The 24,365-nt window shown below is 39.9% G+C and overlaps 1 protein-coding gene across 1 annotated transcript; it reads left to right on the top strand.

Moving 5' to 3' along the window:
• The first annotated feature begins 5,880 nt into the window (after positions 1 to 5,880).
• LOC142098482 (uncharacterized) lies at positions 5,881 to 23,290 on the top strand. The gene is made up of 12 exons (XM_075181328.1): positions 5,881 to 5,988; positions 7,813 to 7,860; positions 9,564 to 9,617; positions 12,046 to 12,198; positions 13,651 to 13,768; positions 14,825 to 15,003; positions 15,845 to 15,929; positions 17,079 to 17,206; positions 17,720 to 18,559; positions 20,367 to 20,509; positions 21,856 to 22,084; positions 23,073 to 23,290. The coding sequence occupies exons 1-12, from the start codon at positions 5,976 to 5,978 to the stop codon at positions 23,219 to 23,221; spliced, it is 2,139 nt and encodes a 712-aa protein (XP_075037429.1). The 5' UTR covers positions 5,881 to 5,975; the 3' UTR covers positions 23,222 to 23,290.
• Positions 23,291 to 24,365: the final 1,075 nt, after the last annotated feature.

Consider the following 24,365-nt stretch of genomic DNA (forward strand, 5'->3'; position numbering starts at 1 on the left):
CACCCCTTGCATTGTAACATGGTTTGTCCAGGAATCTACTTACTAAATTTTGTACTTAACTTTCCTTAATGAATCAGGCCCATAGTCATTAATGCAAAAACTTGAAATACATTAATTTAGCATGTTATTAATGACTTCTGCACATAAAATGCATTTTTTTACAGTTGATCTTAATTGCAAACACATGTTCTAGCATACATATACAGCCGCCATCACTTGTACTCGACACATACACCAGACCTGTAGCTGGTGCAAGTGATACGACTGAAAAACACGTACCTTAGAGATGGCCAAAGCTTGAATCAGATGCTGCTGCGTGCGCTTGACTTTGGCACGCCCTTACTGCAAATTGACCACACACATACGCCCCTTCCCAGTTCCGCCCTTTAAATCGTATGCTGTCAGAAGCACGAGCATGAATTGCGTTCATTGGCGTATGTTTCAGTTTTGCACGTGCGTAGAGTGAAAAATGCAAAATACGCCACGTAAATGGACTTAAGTTACTTAATGAATTAGGCTCCCCATCATTAATTATACTAATTAATATATTGTATCAAGTTAACATTCGAAAGTCTGATCTATTTAATACCACGTTCACAAATTCGGGAGCTATTATGAAATTATGTTGTGTTAATTTCAGTTGTAGGATCACTTTTGTCATTTTGACTATAGCAGTCTTGAAAGTAACTTTGACAAAGTAAAACATTGCATTAACCCTTTTATTTATGACATTGATTATATTTCTCCTATGCTGATTTTCTCTTCTTAAGCTGGGTACACACTACAGAAAATTACCCGATGAGCGTACAGATTAATGTGTACACAACTGCAGGATTTAACCTTCAGATCTGTGCTCTTCATCTGTCATAACCCTCTGCTGAATAGATGGTGGCTCTGCACACTCTATGGAGATCTGTGGACACTGCCGGCCGTGGCACAAACACACTTACACATTTGCCCGACATCGTTGATCGTGATTTATAAAATCAAACTGAATAATACAATGTGCTTTGGAACGGTAAAACTTGACCGTGAGAGCGTAATCACTAATACAATATCGGAACTAGCAGTCGTTTATATTGTGATTAACACAATAATCGGTTGAAAAACCTGTAGTGTGCACCCAGCTTTACTCCCAGCAGTTGTTTAATGAAGGTCAAATGAACAGTTAAATATCAGTACTAAGTGAATTGTGATTTACATCCTGTTTGCTGGTTTTCCTATATATAAAACATTAAGGTGTATATAAAAAGAAAAATCCTTTGAAGGTTGTGAGCGGGGAACGCGTCATTGCAGAAATTGCTTTGTGAGTGCAGATGTAGTATAACGTATCATTGTCATGCAGGAAAGTGCTTTGTCTCCAATTTATATCAAAAGAGGAAATAGCATCAATTTTATATTGGAAATTCATTTTTCTCCTCCCTCCATTACAAAACGCCTAATTACTGTATTTGACAGAAGAAAGACAATGCAATAATATAATAAAACTATTTTTTTTACTTATTATCAGTAATGAAATTTGGCCCCCTCATTTATTCTTAAAATAATTTGGCTCCCGTAAGATAATTAATAATAATTTTGCCCCTCTAAACAAGAAATCATGATTACCCTCATAATTAAGACTCGCATTGTGACTCCTGTTATGTTAACATTGGCTTGCAGGGGAAAGCTGATGTGTTTGCTAATCTCGCCTATCTAAAGCAGTGTGTTGATTCTGGCGATTATCACAGCGATCTGGGGCAAGTTTGAGGCGAGCTTGACCAATCCAACGGTGGGATAATTATTTTAAAATCGACACAAATTGGCAGAGATTGGATTTTTGAATCTCAAAATCGCAGGTCAATAATATGGCGACTTTGTTCATAAAATTGGGGGCAATCTTCGACCTGTAAGTTTCCACAACAGAACCAAAATCCTGCAAAGGTAGATGTATGCTCAAAACCAGAGTATGGGCTTGAATCTATGTATGCTACAGCCAGACAAATAGGTTAATTGCGCAGTGAAAAAGGGACTGCGCATTTTTCGTCCACAAACAAATCCTGGGGGTAAATGTATCTTCCTCCGATTTCTGTAAGTCGCCAGAAATTAGTGATTTCTGGCGATTTTCTGGCATAAATCTACCTTTGCAGGATTTTAGTTCTGTTTTGGAAACTTACAGGGCCATAAGACTTTTCACACTTTCATCATCATCATCATCATCAACATTTATTTATATAGCGCCAGCTTATTCCGTAGCGCTTTACAATTGGGAACAAGCAGTAATAAAACAATACTGGGTAATACATACAGACAGAGAGGTTAAAGGATATGAGCCTGATCTAGTTTCCACCATTTTTTTGCTCTTTGAGGAATTCATATCTGGATTATTATAGGTGCACCTATATTGTTATCAAAATCCTCAAGAGATGGTGGTCAATACCATCTGAATATCGTGTATTTGGTACAAGTTTAAGTTTGTGTATCTGTTTTAATAAATATTATATATTTTTACTCAATCACATTACAGTGCCAGTGTTTTATGATTTGAGGGCGTACTGCAATTTGTGTTTTTTATATATATATTTTACTTACGGGTTTGCAGATCCCGTGCAGTTGGTCCTTCTTATCATATCCATAATCTTGTACCATTATATTTGTTGTTTTTTGAGAGAGGTAAGAGAACCCTGCTCACAAGTTTACAATCTACGGGACAATGTGAGTTTGAAAACAAGGGCACGTGCTACATCATATTGCACATTGGACCAACTAGAATGCAAAGGTAAAAGGATTGAGTGGGCTGTGTGATCAGTCACACAGCAATGTTGGTCAGAGGGTTGTTGTCTTGTGTTAGCTGTGTAGAGGGTGGTAATAGGGTAACCTAGGGAGATTAAGAGGGTGGTTGAGTTGCTTTGATAAATATTACACAGTTACACTCCTTTCATGGAATGAGAATATATTCATATCATCATCATCATCATTTATTTATATAGCGCCAGCATATTCCGTAGCGCTTACAATTTGGAGCAAACATTAATAAAACAATACTGGCTAATACAGACAGACAGAGAGGTAAGAGAGCCCTGCCCGCAAGCTTACATGTACAACTTTGAAGGTTATAAGATCAGTTTTTAAATTGTATAAGCTTAAACTTTAGATGTAGTTGCCTTGTAATTGGTCTTAGCGGCATGCAATTTCAGCATAGATAGAGAGAATCCAATCAAGGCTGTCTATCGGAGGTTATAGAACATTCTGTATCACCTCTCCTATTCAGATGTAAATAGTTTCCTACACAAAGCGTTCTTATATGACAGTGCTTTGTTATCTATAAGGGTATGGATGACAATGATTGCTGTGTGTATATAGATGCAGTCAGCTTGTCTACGTTCAGATCTGAGTCAAATCTTATGCTGTGCAAATGAAGACAAATGCTATAGATGCACATCTAGAGGGTCTGATATTGTCAGTAAATCGTGTAACCTTTATCTACCTGATCTATAACCTCCTGTGAAACAAGAAATAGGAGGATTTCTAAGCACATCAGGGGGTAAATGTATCAAGCTGAGAGTTTTTCGGCGAGTTTGAAAAGTGGAGATGTTGCCTATAGCAACCAATCAGATTCTAGCTGTCATTTTGTAGAATGGACTAAATAAATGATAGCTAGAATCTGATTGGTTTTCCAAACCCGCAGCTTGGTACATTTAGCCCCATATCTTTTCCTTTGATTTTTAATCTGGACTAAAAATGTAATTCAACAACGGAACGATGTCGTTCCAGTCCTGCAGTGTGTATGTACTCAGGACCGGCAGTGTCCATAGATCTCTATGGAGTGTGCAGAGTCACCATCTTTTCAGCCGATGGTTATGACAGATGAAGAGCACAGATCTGATGGTAAATCCTGTAAAACGTGTATAATGTGTACAGGAATCAGAATGCTGATTGGGACTTTTTCCTTTTTTAATCGTTGGTAGATCTATAAGGATATCGCATCGGGAGAAATTTTGTATAGAGTGTACCCAGCCTAAGGGCTGGGTACACTCTACAGAAAATCTCTCCCAATACGATATTATTATTGATATTTCCAAGGACAAAGTCCCAAATCAGCAGCCGATTCCTGTGTACACACTATACACGGATTTTATTTTATGCTTTTTTCTGTTATATATTTATTCCTTATAATATTTGTAAAAATATTATATTTTTCATATTCAGTTTATTTTTTTTAAAAAAAGTAGGACCACGATTAGGAGAAACGTATATTGACTTAACAAAAGTTAGAAGGTAAACTTTTCTTCTTCCCCTCTTATTAGGGGCGTAAATTGTTACAAATACAATTTTTCTTACAGACATAACAAAACGACACCACATTTGTGAAGTCCACCATAAATTCAGTTTCGGATTCTTTAATTTCAATATAAATTCAATAAGTTAAATAAAAATGTCAATCTTTTAAATATTTAAGTGTTACAGAATTTTACAAACTCAATTAATCATCATCATCAGCTATTTATATAGCACCACTAATTCCGCAGCGCTGTACAGAGAACTCACTCACATCAGTCCCTGCCCCATTGGAGCTTACAGTCTAAATTCCCTAACACACACACAGACAGACCGAGAGAGAGACTAGGGTCAATTCAATACCAGCCAATTAAACTACCACTATGTTTTTGGAATGTGGGAGGAAACCGGAGCACCCAGAGGAAACCCACGCAAACACGGGTAGAACATACAAACTCCACACAGATAAGGCCATGGTCAAGAATCGAGAATAATTAGTTCATGTTAAAGATCATCCAACAGGGCTTTGGTCTAAGAACATTGTTTGCCTCTAAACAAATTGCTCGTAGACTTCAAAGTCCTGAAATGCAGTTTTGGCTACTATTTGATCTCCTTTCTGACAGTTTTAGATCAAATGATGGCATGAGTGATAGGATATGGATAATTTTACAGATCAATACCCTCCAGCAGCTAGACACTGGAAAGACCAGTCATGAACATGGCAGCTGTGAGCAGACAATAGGTCTACGCATTTGGCCTCTGTTGTTAAACGAGTTTCTGTAGATACTGGATATTAAAGAATAGAGATGGGTTTTGTTCCGTGGGGGCTGCTTGGGTATATAATGGAGTGTTCCTTTGCTACACTCTCCTCAGACACTTTAACAACTGCCTGAGGTGTGTAGATCACAAGAACTTTCAGCGGATACACAATGAGGAGTCTACTGCTTACAGCGCTGTGCTGCGTGTGCCTAGCTTATCCATCTCAGGTCGGTATAACACTAAAACATTTTCTAACCAGTCCACTTTACACTGTTTATCTAGGTCAGTGTTGGCTAACCTGTGACACTCCAGGTGTCCTCCAGCATGCTTTGCCAATATATAGCAGCTTATTGCTGGAAGGGTATGCTGGGACTTGTAGTTTCACAACACCTGGAGTGTCACGGGTAAGCCAACACTGATCTAGAGGCCAGCTGAAACAATATCTCACACAGTAAAAATATCTTGCAGAGTTATGTTGGCAGGTACGGTCAAAGGCTTCTACATCGTGCTTGTACCCAAGCATCACCCCAAATCCCACTCCAACTGTGACTGTACACTGCTAGTGTATAAAGCTGACATGATCTGGCTGCTTTGTCCAATAGCTCAGTGATCATATTTAAGAGTAAATTGGGCATCTCCTCTTTTCTGATCTGTTACTCTCCAATAGGGAATATTGGCGGTAAGATGTTCCACCCTGATCAATCAAATTCAATCTAATTCTGATTAGATTTTAGTTTATTTGGTTGAGTCCCATTCCCCATGGGGCTTTCTATGTAATATTACTTATTTCTTAATCAGAGGCGGAACTAGCAAGCTGTAGGCCCCATTATCTCCAGGGGCCCCGGACCTGCTTCTCCAAAGGTAGTCCCGCCACTGTTCCCAATATTTGTTCACTAATAGTCAACTTCATTTTTTTTGTATTTTAACAGAGATCACCCCAAAGGAAGAGGAATAATGTAATGAATGTACCAGGTAAGATTCAATGTATAATGGTATTTTCCCTACAAATACCTACTTACTTTCCGCATATGTAGTACTATATTGTTTTAAAATGTTTATCTAAGCAATTTCCTGCAGTACGCCACGATGTACATATGATTACTATCTTGGGGGAGATTTACTAACGTGTGTTCTGTTTTTGTTTGTTTGGATTTTTTGGGGGGAAGGGGGTTGAATCCTGTACATATTAATGGTGTTTCTGCCCTGTAAACTGCAGAATTTACTATCTTTTTGTTTGGATGGTGAAAACTCAAACCACCGGCGATGTGGGATGGTTTTCAAAGACCTAAATTGAGTCAGTGCCACCATACACCTGTGCATATGCTGACACTTGTAGTGCCACAAGCGTGCAGAAAAATAGTGCACCCATCATGAAATAATAAGTAATCGCCCCGTTGTAAATAATTATGTCTCCAGGTAGCAATCAAATTGTATTGTCCATTTAATATAATTATATAATCCTATTGCCCCCATAATATAATAATACAATAATATTGCCCTAAAATATAATTCAAATAATGATATAACTTGCTATTATACTTTTGGTAATTGAAATCAATATACAATATGTAGTCTGTCCTTTCCATGGATAGCTGTATTTCTAACAGCTATGGGCCTGAGTCATTAAGGAAAAGGATAGGAAAAAAAAAAAAAGAGTAACTTTGCACCTGGGCAAGACCATGTTGCATTGGAAGGGGAGGTAAATTTAAAATGTGGGGATAGATTTATGGTTAGGTTAGGGCATGTCCTAGATCAGGCCTGTCCAACCGGCGGCCCTCCAGGTGTTGTGGAACTACAAGCCCCAGCATGCTTTGCCAGTAGACAACCAGTTGATAGCTGGAAGGGCATGCTGGGACTTGTAGTTTCACAACACCTGGAGGGCCGCAGGTTGGACAGGCCTGTCCTAGATCAACTTTACATTTCAGTGTGAAAATAAAGCTATCAAGTATGTGTGTGCTAGATGAAAAAGCAGCCAGTATTTAACTTATGTGCAAAATAATAGACTAATTTATTCCTTTTTTGCCTTACTTTCCTTAATGAATCAGGCCTATATCTTTATAGCGATGGGATAATTACCTAGGGGGTGTTTCTATTTTGGGTATATAAATGATCGCTTTGTTGGGGTGTGTACCACTGGGAGTGCACTGAACAAAGGGCTTGGACCCTCCAATGTCTATCACTATCTCCTCTCTACTATAATGACAGTTATATCTTTTTTTAATTCCAAACATTTTTTTTAATTGACATTTGATTGTGTGCTGCTTTTTGTTTAGTTTTCTTTTGTATGTTTTCAGTAGTGCATGCTCTGATACCTCTATCTGCTCTTTCAGATCCAAATTTTTACGTGTGTAAAGCAATTATTTCCTTTTCCCTTTTTACAATCTGATTAAAAATTATCCAGTTGTAATGGGTAACCCTCGATTGTACATTGATGTGATTGGAAAGCAATGCAATGGTTAGTTGTGATAAAATAAGATGTATTTATACATAGTAATATTGATAAACAATGCTGACTTCTGAACTAACTTACAATATATGCTGGACTTGTTGACTAAGAAGTGATTGATGAGGGGTAGATTTATCTAAGTTTCTAACAAAGGAAAAGAGGAGGCGTTGCCCATAGTAACCAATCAGATTCTAGCTCTCGTCTTCTAGAATGTACTAGATAAATGATAGCTAAAATCTGGTTGCTATGGACAAGACCTACAATTTCCTTGTTAGAACCTTTGATCAATCTACTCCTGAGATTTCATTGTACTTTACATGTCTAAATACCCATTTTTGATAAATCCACAGATACTCAGTGGACAGAACAAAACCAGGAGTTGGAATCCAGTGGGGATGGTAAGTTATATCTATGGTTTCTCATTTCAATGTATTGATTAACATGTTGTTATAACCTCCATTTGTCACGACCCATTCTAACCAACCAATCAGGCATTAGCTTTCATTAGTGTAACTTGCACTAGATTGATGAAACCTAATATTTGATTGGTTGCTATGGTTTACAGCCTATACCGTTTGTACAGGGTTTCACTCTCAGTCTATCTTTCGGCAAATGTCATAAATAACAGCAGCTATTTAAATTAAAACTTGCTGCTTTCACCAATCTTCTAGTTGCCCACTCAGGAGCAAATGCAGGATTTTTAGAGGGGAATTTCCACACCACGTCGCCAGTGGGCGTGACCAGCATGCATGGGGGCGTGCTGTAATATTAGACAGTGCTTGGCTGCTCTCCAACTCTTCCTATCCCTATAATATACATGGGCAATGGTGCATGTACTACTGTTAGGTGCACACAGCTCTCCCTTTTAAAGCAGAGTCGTGTGAAGCGGGGGCAGGGTCCAGCCACCTCAATTATACAGTGCTCTGGCTTGGAGGGGGGTTTCCAGGCACTAGGAACCCCCCCCCCCCCCCTCTCCACACACACACACACCTTGGTTTGCCTATTCAACTGTAAGTAAATTTGCTATCAGTTGATAGTTTATACTTACAAAAGTAACTAAAACTGTCATTAAAAAATATTGGTCATCACTAATTTGTTATAAATGGATCAATTATTTATTATATCTCTAAACTTGCACAATGAAACAAACAGAAAGTAAATATTTGCAACTAAATCTGATTTTTAAACATTTGCTGTATGTTATGCATTTATGAAAACATCACACTTTAATGTGTATGTCTTTCTCAAAGTCCTATTATGTGACATTTTCAGCCCCCACAGAGTAGATCAGCTGAAAGGAAACTACAACAGTACAATAACAATAGAAAATCTTTTAAAATCTTTTTTTTTTGGGAACATGTAATTGTATATCTAGCACACGCTATGCATCAATGGATTTGATGATAGTAATAAGTTGAATATATAAGATGTAAGTGAAGGTATAATTGTAATACATAGTCATGGGAGAAGCAGTGTCTTACATCATTGGCTGGATTCTTCTTGATGCCGTATACATTATACATTGGCTGACAATGCTACTTTAAGACATCACGGAGGAAATTCACTAAAAAGTCAATTTTTTTTGGGTGGTTTTAAAATTGCCGCCATACATCGCTGGCGGTTTTCACATCCCAATCCAGCGGATTGGAAGTGTGTATGTAATGTAAATAAATTATTAATATATCCCCTGTAATCCATATGGAATAAGTATAAGAAAAAACCCACATTGACGGCAAGGATGGCTCCTGATGTCAGGTAAGTATGTCTGTTTAATAGACGGGCAGCCAATTAGGAGCCTTTAAGGCTTAAGTCATGGTTTAGGCAAATGTTCTATCTGAAGTTGAAGACTTGGGGGTATATTTACTAAACTGCGGGTTTGAAAAAGTGGAGATGTTGTCTATAGCAACCAATCAGATTCTAGCTGTCATTTTGTAGAATGTACTAAATAGATGACAGCTAGAATCTGATTGGTTGCTGTAGGCAACATCTCCACTTTTTCAAACCCCTTGGCGAAGGCAGCACTTTTTGCTAATGTTAGGGCTATGATAATGAAAACAATTAGGTTAAAGTATTAGATAGTATTTTTTTTTATCTTTTACAGATCCCACAACAAGCAGGATGAGCGTGACTGATAAAATTCATGAAGTCAACAATGGTAAGGTTTAGTTCTTTGCATACTTAACAATAAGAAAAATGGAGTAATTATAATTATGGTAGTTAAATACCTGTGACCTACTCACATTTTGTGGGCTGAACCAGTAAGTATGTCTGCGTCACCAAATATTAACCAGTGTCAGGAGCGCGCTGCATTCAAGCAGTGTTAACAACTGCAGCTTCTGAATAGTCCTTTCACTCTCACACCCCCGACGCAGCTCTGTTAAACTGGTGAGCTTAAATGTTCTGTTGGCTGAAAAGGCTGAAAGTGAAATTATTATTGTTTAAATTTAAGGTGCAATTCCACCTAACAATGCGGTGAGTTTTTTTGTTACATAAATAATTCTGGTTGCCTTTACGAAGAATTATGTAGTTTCCTTATGATTTCAATTCAAACCCCTATTTTTGATTTACAGTTTGCTAAGTGTCAGGTGATTGCATGACATACGATGCAGAGAGGCTTTGGAACAAACTTAACTCCGCCTTCCTCTGTCATCAGGTGACCACCAAGGAGCTTCCTGACTAACTGGCTCAGGAGAGAGACACTTTAATTTTTGCAGTAACCATATAAATCTACTAAAGAGATCAATTTTACAAAGGCGACACTGAGTTATAGGTGAACCTCCTAGAAAAATGGGAAATCAGCTTCATGATAGGTTGTTAATCCTTTACATTTACCATCAATCTAAATGGCCTTCCAATTTTTAAGATTGTATAGTTGATTATGCATATACCTGCAGTGCATTTCCCACTGTGTACACCAAAATGTCTATTGATCACTATGAGGAACACTTTGACTATACCCACTCTTCATTGGACAGACCAAAATAGGACACGTTGTCCCTATTTTGAGGTCCACTTAAACTGTGTTCACTTTTTGGTGTATGCAAGGTAGGACTACCCTCCACTACAGGTAAGTACAACCCCTCCACTGAACTATAAACAATAGGTAATTATAGTTATAGGCTGTATAGAGTATAGTGTTGCCTATAGTCTAGGTAGCCCGTGTCAGGCTCAATGGGGAAATGGAGCATAACGTATAACCTGGATGCTGTGCAAGACTCTTCTTAATACACAGTGATCCTGCATACCTGCCAGCAGTCCCAATTTTCCTTGGACAGTTCTCATTTTTGTCAGAAAAAAAGTTTGACACCATTTGGAAAAAGGCTGTTGGATCAACAAAAATGATTGTGGTTTGGTTGTGGGAATGTTTTTGTTTTTGTTTGTTTTTTTGCATATTGTGGTGCTGTCCAAAATTTCCAATTGGAAAGGTTGACTGATGAGGACCTGTGCATGGAGATTCAAAATCTCAGTTAACAGAGAATAACATTTGACATTTTATTTTATTGACATTTTGTTTTTCACTTACTGAATATTACCCAATGTAGTGTTATGACCCCTATTCCCTCCCAATTTCTCGATTCCCTCTCACCTACTGCATGCTCTGTTAACCACTGTTGATCACCCTCTTTTCCTGCACACCCCATATTGTCCATTGGCCTTCATGACATCGTTCTTTTCTGACTGATTACATATCTAAAGAACCGCTCCTTTAGTGTCTCTACCTTTGACACATCCTTCCCTCCACCCTCCATCTGTTGGGGTCCCTCAGGGCTCCGTTCTTAGTCCTCTGCTTTTCTCACTGTAACCTCTTCTCTTGGGGAACTTGTTTGCTCATTCTGCCTCCAATATCACCTCTACGCTGATGACACCCAAATCTATATCTCTTACCCTGACCTCTCTCCTTCTGTGCTACCACACATAACCAAATGTCTCTTCCAATCTTCACACTGATGTCCCAACACTACCAAAATCTCAGCATGTCCAAAATAGATCTTCTTATTTTTCCTCCTGCCAGAGTCACCCCCTCCCCCCACCTCAAATATCCTCACCTTCAATAACAACAGAAGTTTGTCGGTCTCCCAAGCCTCTGCTTTGGTTTCAAACTTGATCCCTTCCTCGCCCCGATCGCCCCCCCCTGGATCCGCCACTGCTCTCTGGTAACCAACTCTCACTCTACAATGCCGCTACCAACTTCTAGTATTCCCTACCACACCTGATCAGACTCTGCCACAGCCTACAAATCTTTAAAGGTTCTCTGAAAACCCATCTCGTTATTAGAGCTTATCCTACTCCCGCTGACACTACTCACACTAATGTCCCCTCACAATTGTCCCAAGCTCCACTCTGAACCACTCTCACACCTCTTCCTTCAGCTGTGCCCTCTTCCACTTAGAATGTAAGCTCTCTCGTGAGCTCTCCATATTCCTCCTTTGCATGTCTGCATTTATTTTATCTACCTTGTATATCCCGGACCCTGATTAATGTATGTCCTGTTTTCCCCACTGTCTGGCACTCTAGAGCACTGTGGCGCCTTACAAATCATAATGATATTAATGATAGTGTTTCTTCAACTAATTCTTTCTTAGGAACCTTTTTATCTGGAAGATACCTAATTAAAGATTTGGATATTGCTCATAGAATTGGAAGAAGTATTAGTTCATGCCAAAAACTAGTTTGCCTATGGCCCAAATCCTTGGATGGATTTGTGTATGTGCCGTATTCCATATCCAGAGACTTCAGTAAGTACTTTCTTTGCTTATCACTATACAGGATAATTAGGCTGATGCTTGAATATGCACATTAGTACATCAGTTAAATACTAGGGGCCTGTTTCATTAGTGATCTTATCTGCCGTTTTTTGCTTATCTTAAGCAAATCCACTCTGTTCATGCCCAGAAAAGGGAGATAAGAATCAAAATCCACAGAGTAAGAGAAGAATTTCTTAAGTTAAAATGAAAATCCATCTTAACTTCACTCTTATCTCCCTGATTCTTCTTAAAATAAGCATCTTAACTTTTGCACAAGATAAGATCACTAATGAATCAGGCCCTAGGTGTTATCTCGTTCCTGCTTGGAATGTGAGGTGTAGTTTAGAAATGTATTTTCTGGAACTTTCTAGCACTGACAATGTTAGAGGAGAACATAATAACAAGAATAGATATATAGACTGGTTTATACATTAACATAATGAATGCTTCTCATCTATCCCCCTGCTTCCCCCCTCAAGCACATTAGTCAAACCATCACAACACCTAGGATCAAGAACGCCACCAGCCCACTGAACCATAGTAGCCCCATTACGTACAATATTTCATGTTTATATACTATACTTTACATGTGCAACACTGTGTACTGGCATGGTCTCATGTACACAGGGCAAATGCTCATAGTATATATTCCATTGAGTGAGCCACATTCGACCGGGCAGTATAGAGACCTCTGGAGAACCAAACATTTTCCAATTGGAAGTGACGGAACCAGTAGCAGCAAAAGTGCATCATGAGCTTATGCAGATGATTCGGAATGTTGGAGACCAGGAGCGGAAGCAGAAAGGATTGGGGGGATTTAGGCAGCTGGACACCCACTATAGTCAAGATCAAGTTGACCACATTCTCTCCAGCAGAGTTGAGATGTGGTAGGATGGATGGTGTGTAACTTGGAAGAGATTAGATACCAGCAATAGTAGATTTTACATGTTTTATATATTCTCTTTAATGTGGGCAAATATTTTTATTTATTTTTATTTATTTAATGCTAATCCAGTTTTTGGAGCCCTGGAACAACCCTCATCTCAGGCTCCCATATAACCTCTTGAGGCTCATTTGTTTGAACTGCGAAGGAAGACAAAGTGTTATACATAGTGACTATGGGCTAGATTTACTAAGCTGCGGGTTTGAAAAAGTGGGGATGTTGCCTATAGCAACCAATCAGATTCTAGCTATCATTTTGTAGAAGGTACTAAATGAATGAAAGCTAGAATCTGATTGGTTGCTATAGGCAACATCCCCACTTTTTTTCAAACCCGCAGCTTAGTAAATCTAGCCCCATGAGTCTTTTGGAATAATATAAAATAAAAAATTTTTTAATCAGTCTTGTCAGGTAAATGTACAATAGAGTTTACACTGTGCACGGCAGTATGGTGGAACCAAAGCTACTACTCAATTTATACATTTATTATTCTCATCTTTCAGGTTACTATGGTGTAAGTGTAATTACATCAAGCCTCGATGACATTCAGGATGCCACCTGCATTCGTTTCATCAACCGTACATCACAGATTGACTACATCAATTTTTTGCCTACAAGTGGGTATGTACGAAAATGTGGACCATATACGTGATTTGTGACAGAGACTCCAGCCATACAGCTAGGATATAAGGCATACTGGGGAAATAGGACCAGGGGGAATATTTACTAAACTGCAGGTTTGAAAAAGTGGAGATGTTCCCTATAGCAACCAATCAGATTCTAGCTGTCATTTATTTAATACATTGTACAAAATGACAGCTAGAATCTGATTGGTTGCAACTTGTATTCTGATGCATGTTTGCTTAGCCAATACAATGGCTGGCTGCCTACACTACTAAGCAATATGCTCTTTGATGAAACCTCGCCGGAGTTGCCCTAGATTTAGGAGTAGAGAGAGCTCATTCTCAGAGGTGTTCCTTTGCTTTGCAGAGGGCTACATGGAAACACTTTAATATTACTTCCAGGGGCACCAAGAGAAGGGGGAGCATGCACAAAGTACTGGCCCCTGGAAGTGCTTGGGGGCCCTGGCCTGCCAGTGTAGTGGGTGGAACAAACAACCTGGTGTGGCCATGATCCCATTGGCAGCTAGGGAAGGGTCCGAAGCTGCTGTTGTACCAGGGTGTTAAATTCCTGCTGGCGGCACTGGTTACACCCAATCTAAGCTGTCAGAGATCAAGTCTCAAACTATACGTCTAAAGTGACGCGTTTCGCACCGGCAAGTTGTACTTCTGCAGGTAAGCTCATTTTCACATGTAAAGAAGAAACTCCAAACGTTTTAGGTCCCTCATCAGGACCAACACAGGGGCTATGCAGTGTGGCTACTACATCTGAGTTATGACCACCAAACTACCAGATCAACTTCTCACAAATCTGGTCATTTAGGTGGTCTGCCAAATGAGAAGACCAAAAGGGACACAATTCTGTCTTATTCTGCCTCATTGGATGAATGTCTTTCCATATATTTTGTATTTTCTTGTGTTACTTTCAAGATCATCTTCCCACCGAATAACTTTATTGAAGTATTAAATGATGGTTTTTGCCACTTTGGAAACACAAGTGTTCAACCACCTTTCTCATTGGTTATCCTAATGCAAGTGGTATTTCCACCTCTTTCAGGTGCTGGGCTTTGGTGGGTCGCACTGGTGGTGGGCAGACCGTCTCCTTGGAGAATCCGGCATGCCTCTGGTCAGCGATTGTCACACACGAGGTTTTCCATACCTTAGGTCTTCACCATGAGCATGTGAGACGAGACAGAGATAACTATGTGCAAGTTCAGTGGGATAACATCCAGCAAGGTACATTCCCGAGACTGAAGTATAGTTGTTGTCAGTGCTTATCCTTACTATTGTAAATATGTGTGTATCATGTATTATGTATGTATTAAGTATGAGGTACAAGTTCATATTTTGAGCATAACATTCTTTGCAACCCAACTTCAATCTCCCTCATTATTGCAAGTCCTACACTGACATCTGTGCTTCAAACAACATGAAATGCAGTTAAAATAAAATGCACTTATCTCTAGGTTACGGAAGCTGTCATGTAACAAGGGGCTGTTTTTATAAACCACACCCAAAAGAGACTTAAATAGGCTGGGTGGATAGCAGTTAGTATAATAATCGGTTAAAAAGAGGGACTGTCATTGGAAAACAGGGACTCATGGGAGCCCGGCATAAATCCCTGGGATGGGTTTATCAATATCTTTTGCCTTCAACCACAGTGTAGCGGATGCAGAGCTGACTTCCAAACAAGTGTAAGTTACCTTTAAAGCAAGACAGGCTTAAAAAATGCGTATTACTCCCATATGCTGAGCCGTAGACGTTCTGAGATCCGTGCAGCTTGGCGCTGGTAGCACACACACACACACACACACAATATATGCCTGAACAATGATGAAAACACCAGCGCTGCAAAAGTGATTTTACGCAAGATTTGCTACACAAACAGGCGAATGTCCCACTAGACCTCCGTCCCAGTGTGCGCCAACTCATAGTGACCAGTGGTCCAGCTAGGCTCGTGCACTCCCTGTTTTTTGGCACTGGTGGTCCAGGCGGGTTGAGCGAGAGATTGGGCAGATAACTGACACATTAGCCGGTATGGAATTGGCTTAACATGCATCTAATGATCTCATTACAGATGGAAAGAGTAATTTCGAAATGGTCGCTACCTACAATGAAAACCTAACCGCTTATGATTATGGTTCCATTATGCATTATTCCAAGTAAGTGTCTTACTGCGATGCTGCTTCCTCAAAGAAAGTCGAAAGATCCGACTAGTTGTGAATGTAAGTAGTGTGTTGGGGTTACAGTGGGGCCCCCAGAGCTCCTTGGTGTGGTCGTTACTGCAGCCATTGGAGCCAACTTTTTAACATGATTGAGAGTTCCTAACCCAGTTACTGCCCCAACACACAGACCTGCGTGACCTGTGGCCACTTTCATTTTCAGAAACGTGCTATAAAGCTTAAAGGAAATCTATAACTATTGTTTTAAATGTAGTATACATTCAAAATATGATTACTCGGCCTCCTCTCCTCCCTTCCCAAATGCCCTATCAGGAGGGAACCGTGGTCCTTCCTCCTCTGCTACCCTATACAGGACCTTGATGCTTACTCAGCAAAACTAGATCCACATGTTTTGGCAGATGCTAGATGTCTGATAAGTTGTGGAAGCGTGTGACCGCCCCCCCCCCCCCCCCCTCCCCCATCCCCCGCCCCACATCTCTTCTCTAAGATCATATGTCTGGTTCATTGCCTATATGGAAAAAATCACCCCCCTCCTGCGAGATAAAGACAACAAATTCCATCAATTCTGGGCTCCCTGGCTCTATTTCTAGGGTTCCCTCCTCATCACCCTCTAACTAGCCTTCCCCCTGAATGATCCCAAGCCTATCATTTTCCTGAGTCCCATAATACAGTTCTGATGGTTCTCCCTCCCGTAGGGGTCCGCACTCTCTCTGGCTCACCAAATCTGATGGCCACAGCCTTCTTCCCCCCCTTGTCTTACACCCCCCTTAATTTCCATAGCATTATCTACCCCTCTTTTCATTGTTACCTTGTTTTACTGCAATTTGTACTTTTACTATGGAAAGTGACACCGGCTGATATTTGTATTTTTAATGTTTCATTTATGTTTATTGTCACTTGTGTTTATATAATAACATTTTTGAGTTTAAAATATGATTATTGAACATGGCTTTATATTTAACTAGATCATCTTAGTTAGCTGGAATTGTATTTACTGTATCATTGTCTCAACGCTGCTATCAGGAGAACGTCCCACAGAATGACTCTATAAATATTGGGCGGGCACCAGATAAAAACATTGAATCTAACTGATAAACTGCTTATGAATCATGTGCTGTTCTCTTACAGGACTGCTTACTCGGTTGATGGCATCAAACCCACTCTGATCGCTGTTCCCGACAGTACAGTCAAGTTTGGACAAGGATACTTCATGACGGATTTGGATGCCAAAAAAATTAACCGTCTATACAACTGCAGTAAGTCCTCAACAATTTATGTCCTTTTGTCTTCTAAGAACGGGATGTAGTGTGGTTCATGGTGGGACAGGAAGGGGTGAAAGGACTGTCATTTGGCGGCAGTGCTTGGGCCACAGGGTGAATTCCGTATGACTAGATCACATCCAGTTTGGTTATCTGTGTCTGTGGTAAAACTAGATTTGCTCGGGCCAAGGGACAGGATCAACTAGTTGGGGGCCAACCTTAATATAGCCAAGTCATGTAAGGCGGAGATAAACAGTTTCGGATTTCTGCTGATATTTAATAGGTCAATCATCAAGGATACCAAGTCTTAGCTCTTTAATTACCATTATAGACTATAGTCCTTCATTTTGTCATCATTTGAGTGCCAAAGGAAGATCGTGATGGGAGTTGTAGATTGGACGTTAATGTTTGCTTTATTATGCTATTTTTACTTTCATACCTGCATTGTGATTATGATCCACTGTGTTTTCTGATCTTCATCTTCTAATAGACTAACCAATCTCCTCTTAGGCACCCTCACCAAAACCACCACCCCAAAGACCACCACAACTACATCTCCTGGAACCACCACTAGATCTACCACGACAACCACGCCCAGAACCACCACTAGATCTACCACGACAACAACGCCCAGAATCACCACTAGATCTACCACGACAACCACGCCCAGGACCACCACTAGATCTACCACGACAACCACGCCCAGAACCACCACTAGATCTACCACGACAACAACGCCCAGAATCACCACTAGATCTACCACGACAACCACGCCCAGGACCACCACTAGATCTACCACGACAACAACGCCCAGAATCACCACTAGATCTACCATGACAACCACGCCCAGGACAACCACTAGATCTACCACAATAACCACGCCCAGAACCACCACTAGATCTACCACGTCAACCACGCCCAAAATCACCACTAGATCTACCACGACAACCACGCCCAGAATCACCACTAGATCTACCACGACAACGACGCCCAGGACAACCACTAGATCTACCACAATAACCACGCCCAGAACCACCACTAGATCTACCACGACAACCACGCCCAGGACCACCACTAGATCTACCACGACAACCACGCCCAGAATCACCACTAGATCTACCACGACAACCACGCCCAGGACAACTACTAGATCTACCACAATAACCACGCCCAGAACCACCACTAGATCTACCACAACAACCACTCCCAGGACTAGCATCGGAAAAACTACTACTTCCACCACTGCAAATAAGACCACAACCAAAGTTAACCCAGTTGTAATAGTCAGCCACGGTAAGACAATATTACAGGACTTCTGTATGGCAATGGTTTATACTTGGCCAATTGTAGGTGGCCATACTTGCACGATGTTCCATATTTGGATTGACCGCACTGATCAGACACGACTGCATAGAACCTCTTTTTGCAAGTAGGTCAAAAGACCATGCATCATACATACCCCAATGTGCTTCATCGGCCAACCTAATAAATATAGTTTTCACAAATTAACCAGTCAGGAGAACCCACCGGCAGCACATACATTCACAGAGGACAGGAATAACACTGTGCCAAGGAAAAACTGCTACAATTACTTTCTAATTCAGCTCTCCAAACCACAGTGTCAGTGTTTATTCCACCAGAATGTTGCTGAGTCTTCTCTCTCCCCCTGGCATAGAATGTCCGTGACATTAAGGAGTAGCTGTAAGCAAAGGAGAGCAAGCGAACAACTAAAAGAAAAACCTAAAATTGCCTAATTACTATTTCTGGGACAACTGGCTAGCATGGTATATAGGCCATGTTGTATGAAATAATGAATTAGGAAAATGGTAATTTTTTAAAATTAAATTCCAAGAAGCGTGCACCAGTCACGCAATGTGCCCCGTTCTTCTCCATCCCTTAGGGGGACAATAGTCTTCAGACCACCCTTCTCTGAAGACAGGGGAGTCCCTTGACATCCCGACCCCCATGCAGTATGGTCCCTTAGGAGGCAAGAGGCTTCAGGCCCACCTCTTCAAGGCTCGGATGGGCACCTTTCCTTACTGGGCCTTCAGCTACCCCCCAGAAGGAGGGAGCCTCCAATAACATGGGCGGAGGGCTGCCCATAAGGTTCGTGCCCAAACCTCTGAAAGAAGATGTGAGACAAACACATACATAAGACAAAAATGGTGTTTGTGTACATGCAGTACATTTGGAGGTGGAGAACCATGGGTGTAACCAGTCTAAAGTTGATGGATACTTCAAATTAAGGATAACTGACACCCCCCCCCATTCGGCTATACCCTCTGTAGCAAACTGCACTACTTCAGTTTTAGCTTAGTTTACTTAGGAGGAGAACACAGTAAGTTTTTATTCCTGAATAAATTACATGCTGTATAGTCCTCCTTTATTCATTTCAGACAGATCCATTTTCCGCATTTTAAACATAAATGTTGACTTTTCCTACTTTGCTTCTGGGAGTATTTCCTGCTCTCTTGGGACTCTGGGAGGTCTCCCAGAAGGCCACGGTGCTAAACCAGAACAAAAAAGTACAGAAAAGAAATGAGTATTCTATAAAAGTCTTATTTGGGAGATAACTAAACCACGCCCACTGTATGCATCTAATTGGCTCTCATCTACTATTTCTAGGTACGAGTAGGACCCCAGGGCTGTATTCAGCAGCTCATCCTTCCTAATCCCGATACAATGGAGTTTGGGGCATAGCTGTAGGAAGGATCTTCCACCAAAATTCAATCAAAGTTTTTTAGGGTGCAAAGTTGTGACAGGGAGAGGTATAAACTGAAATTCATTTAAGAATATAAGAGATAGTTGTTCTCCAAAATAATCATGAGAGAAAAGTGTAGTAAGGTTTATATCTTGACATATTCCCATGGTGGAGGTTGAAGACAACAAGTCATCCTTGGGTGGACACTTGAGGAGTAGAAGAGACAAGGAGGGCGGAAGGTGCAGGTGTAACAGCACGATCCCCCCTTTCCATCTTCACTTTCAGCAGCGCTCGTCAAATAGCACAGCTATATTTAGGGGTCTTACAGATATACTGATTAGGTTATAGGGGGGGGGGGGGGGTACAACGTCATTCCCCCATAGCAGATGGAGACTGCAGAGCTCTGCCAGTTATCCTGTTAAGTAGACATTCTAGGACAGGTCTTCTACTGAACAGCGATTATAAATACATGTTTTGTGTTTTTTTTAGGTTGTGGAGGAAATTTAACAAACTCAGAGGGTGTTATTACATCTCCTAATTTTCCTGACAGTTACCCCAATAATGCATACTGTCACTGGAACATTACTATGAATACAAAGGTAAGGGTACAACTGGAAGCTGTCATGAGAAAAATTATATTAATGATGTTTATTACCATGTACCCCCTGACCCCATCAGAAAGGGGTTTAGATTACTTTATTTATTGGTTTGTACAGACTGTCCTACAAGATGTACGAAATCCTTCTGACTTCTAAATGTGGGAAGCATGTGGGTTTGCAGTGTTCCTTACTAAGCAACCTGGTTATACATCCACATGCAACAGTTAGGCTATGGCCTTACGTGATAATATCTTTTAAATAGGATACAAGGTGTAAAGGTGCATTTTGAGCTTACATGCCAACTCTCCCGGAATGTCCGGGAAACTCCTGACTTTTAGGTAGGTCTCTCGGAATCCCGGGAGAGCTTGCGATTCTCCCGCATCTGTCAAACTTCACTAAATTAGAGCTGGCATGTACGGGTGGAGGGGGGCGGGGATTCGCGTTATTTTGGCCCGCGCCCCCAGTGATGTAATGCCTGTTTGGGGTCTTTTTAAAGCAGGCATTACGTCGCCGGGGGCGGGGTCAAAATGACACAATTCGCAAAGCCCCACCCCCTCCGCCCATACACCCCTTTATGCCCTCCAGGATCTCCCAGAACCGGTCAACATATGGTTGGAAAGTATGATTTAGAGGAGCATTCAATGTTTATCACAGAGGCTGCAGGGTTTTCCTCCTGCAAAAGCAGTTGAAGGTTAAACAGAACAGTTTCTAAAGTTTTGACAAAAGTAATCGCTTTATACAGAGAAGCTTCATAAATGATGATTAACTGACTAGTGCTTTAAATGGAGACCACAAGAGTTAATATTAATGAAGAAGGTGGCTCTACAGTGCTAGTAATATGGATTTTGAAGTCACATTTTCACTCTTAAACTATGGAGTAGATTTATCAAACCTTCTGTAAAGGAAAGTAGAGATGTTGCCCAGAGCAACTAATCAGATTCTAGCTATCATTTATCTGGAATCTGATTGGTTGCTACGGACAACACCTCTCTCGCTTTTCCTTTTCATAAGGTTTGATAAATCTACCCCCCCCCCCAATCTGCTTTTCCAGTTAGATCTGCAATTCTTCACAAGGTGCAAATCAATTTTCCGGGTTCAGTTCCGAGATCCGGGATGTGCTGAGCAGACAAGTTTACGGATTCATACAAATTGTAAAGTTCTGCAAGCCATCATTCTTTACAACTTAATAAATTACCTTTTATTGCCTCAGGGAATTGCAATATCTGCTATTACCAATATATTGTTTTATTTTGATGGTTTTTGTTTTTCCTTTTGTCTTATTTAACCTCATTACCTTTATAAAAATGGTTGCAGGACACCTCACCCCTGATCTCTTTCTGTCACAGTTTAAAATCACCTTCACGAGCTTTGACATCGAAAGTGGCGGTTTAACCTGTCTGTTCGACAAGCTGAAGATCTATAACGGGAGAGACTTCAATTCATTGTACCAGTACGGCGATCTCTGCGGACAGAATCTCCCAACGCCAATCACGTCCTATGGCAACACTATGCAGCTGATCTTCAACAGTGACTGGATTGTTGGGCACAAAGGATTTAGCTTGATATACAAAGCAGGTAAGGCTAATATAAACTCTTTGGGCCTGATGCATTAAGAAAAGTAAAGCAAAAAAAAAAAAAAAGAGTAACCTTTAACCTTGGCAAAACCATGTTGCATTGGAGGGTGAGGTGAATTTAAAACGTGAGGACAGAATTATAATTGGAGTAGAGCATGTCCTAGATCAGCTTTTAATGTCAGTGTAAAAATAAAGCTATCAAGTATCTGCGTCCTACATGAAAAAACAGCCAGTATTTTCCTTATGTGCAAAATAATGAACTCATTTGCACCCCTTGCATTGCAACATGGTTTTGCCAAGGTTCAAAGATACCCGTTTTTTTTGCTTTCCTTTCCTTAATGAATCAGCCTCTATCTCCAATTTTGGTCAATGCAGATTTTCAGCTCAGAAAGGTTATTTTATTAGAATCTGATGCATCTATGATCGACACTGTCACCCAAACTGGGAGAACCTAATGGCTGAGAACCCATTGGCTCAAGAGTTTCTACCACTAGTGCTGGTAGCTGGTCATGGCTATATTCAAAGGCTTTTCTGGCTTGCTGCATTGCTAATGCTCCATGCAGCTTTATGAACATAAGCACATGAGAACTTATGCAAGACATCTTTATGCTAAATTGAAAATTTATTCTAAAAAAATATAATTTTTTTTTTTTTTTTTGCGAAATTTTTGAGAGTGCACTTACCTTCACGGACTGTACCTGAGTATCAATACTGCAGAAGGTGTTTATCTGGTAATTTGGTGTACACTTATCACAAAGCTATGTACACACTTATAATGTGTAATATATTATACTCAGTTCGTACCAGCATACATATATTTGTCCTTATTTCTTTATATAATTTATTTTGAGATTATTATTTTACCCTATTCACTGATTTTTTTTGTGTTGATTGTGCAAAATGCTGGATAAGTGTTAAAAAAAACGTAATTATATAAAACACTGGTGCGCTTGGAATGAGACCATGCCTTTCTCTTGCAGTGTAATCAGTGGAATGTAATATCACAGAGCTTATTAATTTCCCATTTTACAAAGAACATGCTGCAGAAGACAGTCAACGTGCCTCTAATTCCCATCCTAAGAGGCTCGCCTGGTATGGGGATTGTACCGTTATCATTTTCCAAATTATATTTATATAGTTATTTTTACAGCCTGTTTTTTTTACCTTTTTGTTTAGAATAGAACAATAAAATATTGTTTAAAAGAAATTAGTGTTTTGTCATTGTTTTAAAAGGACTGGTGACGTTCTCTTCATAACTAGTTATGTTCTACCTTCATTGATTATAAATTCCATTGTAGAACACTTTCAGAATGAGTGACCCAACTGATTCTTGAGTACACACAGTCAGGCAGACAGATCAGACGTTAGACTTAAACCATACAGTATACTGTCCAAAACATCCAAAGAAAAAATGTAAAGTACAGTGCCACTTATGGCCACCAGGTGGCAATTCAGGACCCTTTTAAACTCTAAGGGGTATATTTTATGTACAGTGTGCATTAAAAACATCCTGATTTATTTCATATTAAAAAAAAAAAATTTAAAACACATTTTTATTAATGAATATAGTATTAAAAGTTATTCATTTGTTTTATAAAAAAAAAAGTGAATGCATTTAAATAGGACTTTATATCATACGTCTGCATTCTGTTGTCTGTCTACATACGACTAGTAACATTTAGAATGTGAATACTTATACCCAGATTCAAAAGGAAACATATCTTAAGAATACGGGCATACGTTTGTACAAGTTACATGTTTGTTTGTTTTTTAAATGCAAGATGCATTCAGGTTATGTCTGAAGATGAATCAAGTTGGGCAAGATGACAGTTGTTCCAAGAAACATATCAAAAACAAACATTTTAGTTTTAATGCCGCTAACCTTGAAATAGAAAGTTACACAGAGATCACTTGATTGAACTTGTGTTTAATGATGTTTAACGTATACAAGCAACCAAGTGGCACATTTATATAATATGGCGTTACTGACAAGCTATTTGATCCATCGAAAAATAAAATGTGTTCTCTTTTTTTGCTAATGTATTTTTTTGGGCTGCTTTTTATAATTCTTAACTATCTGGCAAAAGGCAGGAATAGAAACTAAGCATTGGACCAGTGATGCAATCACTAGTTTGGGTGGGCTTCCCTTAGAGTAGTGAGCAATGTAGAGAGTGAAGATGGTTATCCAAGTTTGGTGAGATACATTGAAATCATAAATAGTCTGTAACGTGGTTCTGTAGGAACACATGACCTTGCCATGCACTGTGACTCTCGCCCATGGT

This window comes from Mixophyes fleayi, chromosome 7 (assembly GCF_038048845.1).
Source record: "Mixophyes fleayi isolate aMixFle1 chromosome 7, aMixFle1.hap1, whole genome shotgun sequence".
NCBI classification, from domain to species: domain Eukaryota; kingdom Metazoa; phylum Chordata; class Amphibia; order Anura; family Limnodynastidae; genus Mixophyes; species Mixophyes fleayi.

Excerpts from the sequence above, each read along its gene's own strand:
- LOC142098482 (XM_075181328.1), top strand. Across the intron at positions 7,861-9,563 it reads GTTGGAATCCAGTGGGGATG|ATCCCACAACAAGCAGGATG; the intron begins GTAAGTTATATC and ends TATCTTTTACAG. Across the intron at positions 12,199-13,650 it reads TTCCATATCCAGAGACTTCA|GTTACTATGGTGTAAGTGTA; the intron begins GTAAGTACTTTC and ends CTCATCTTTCAG.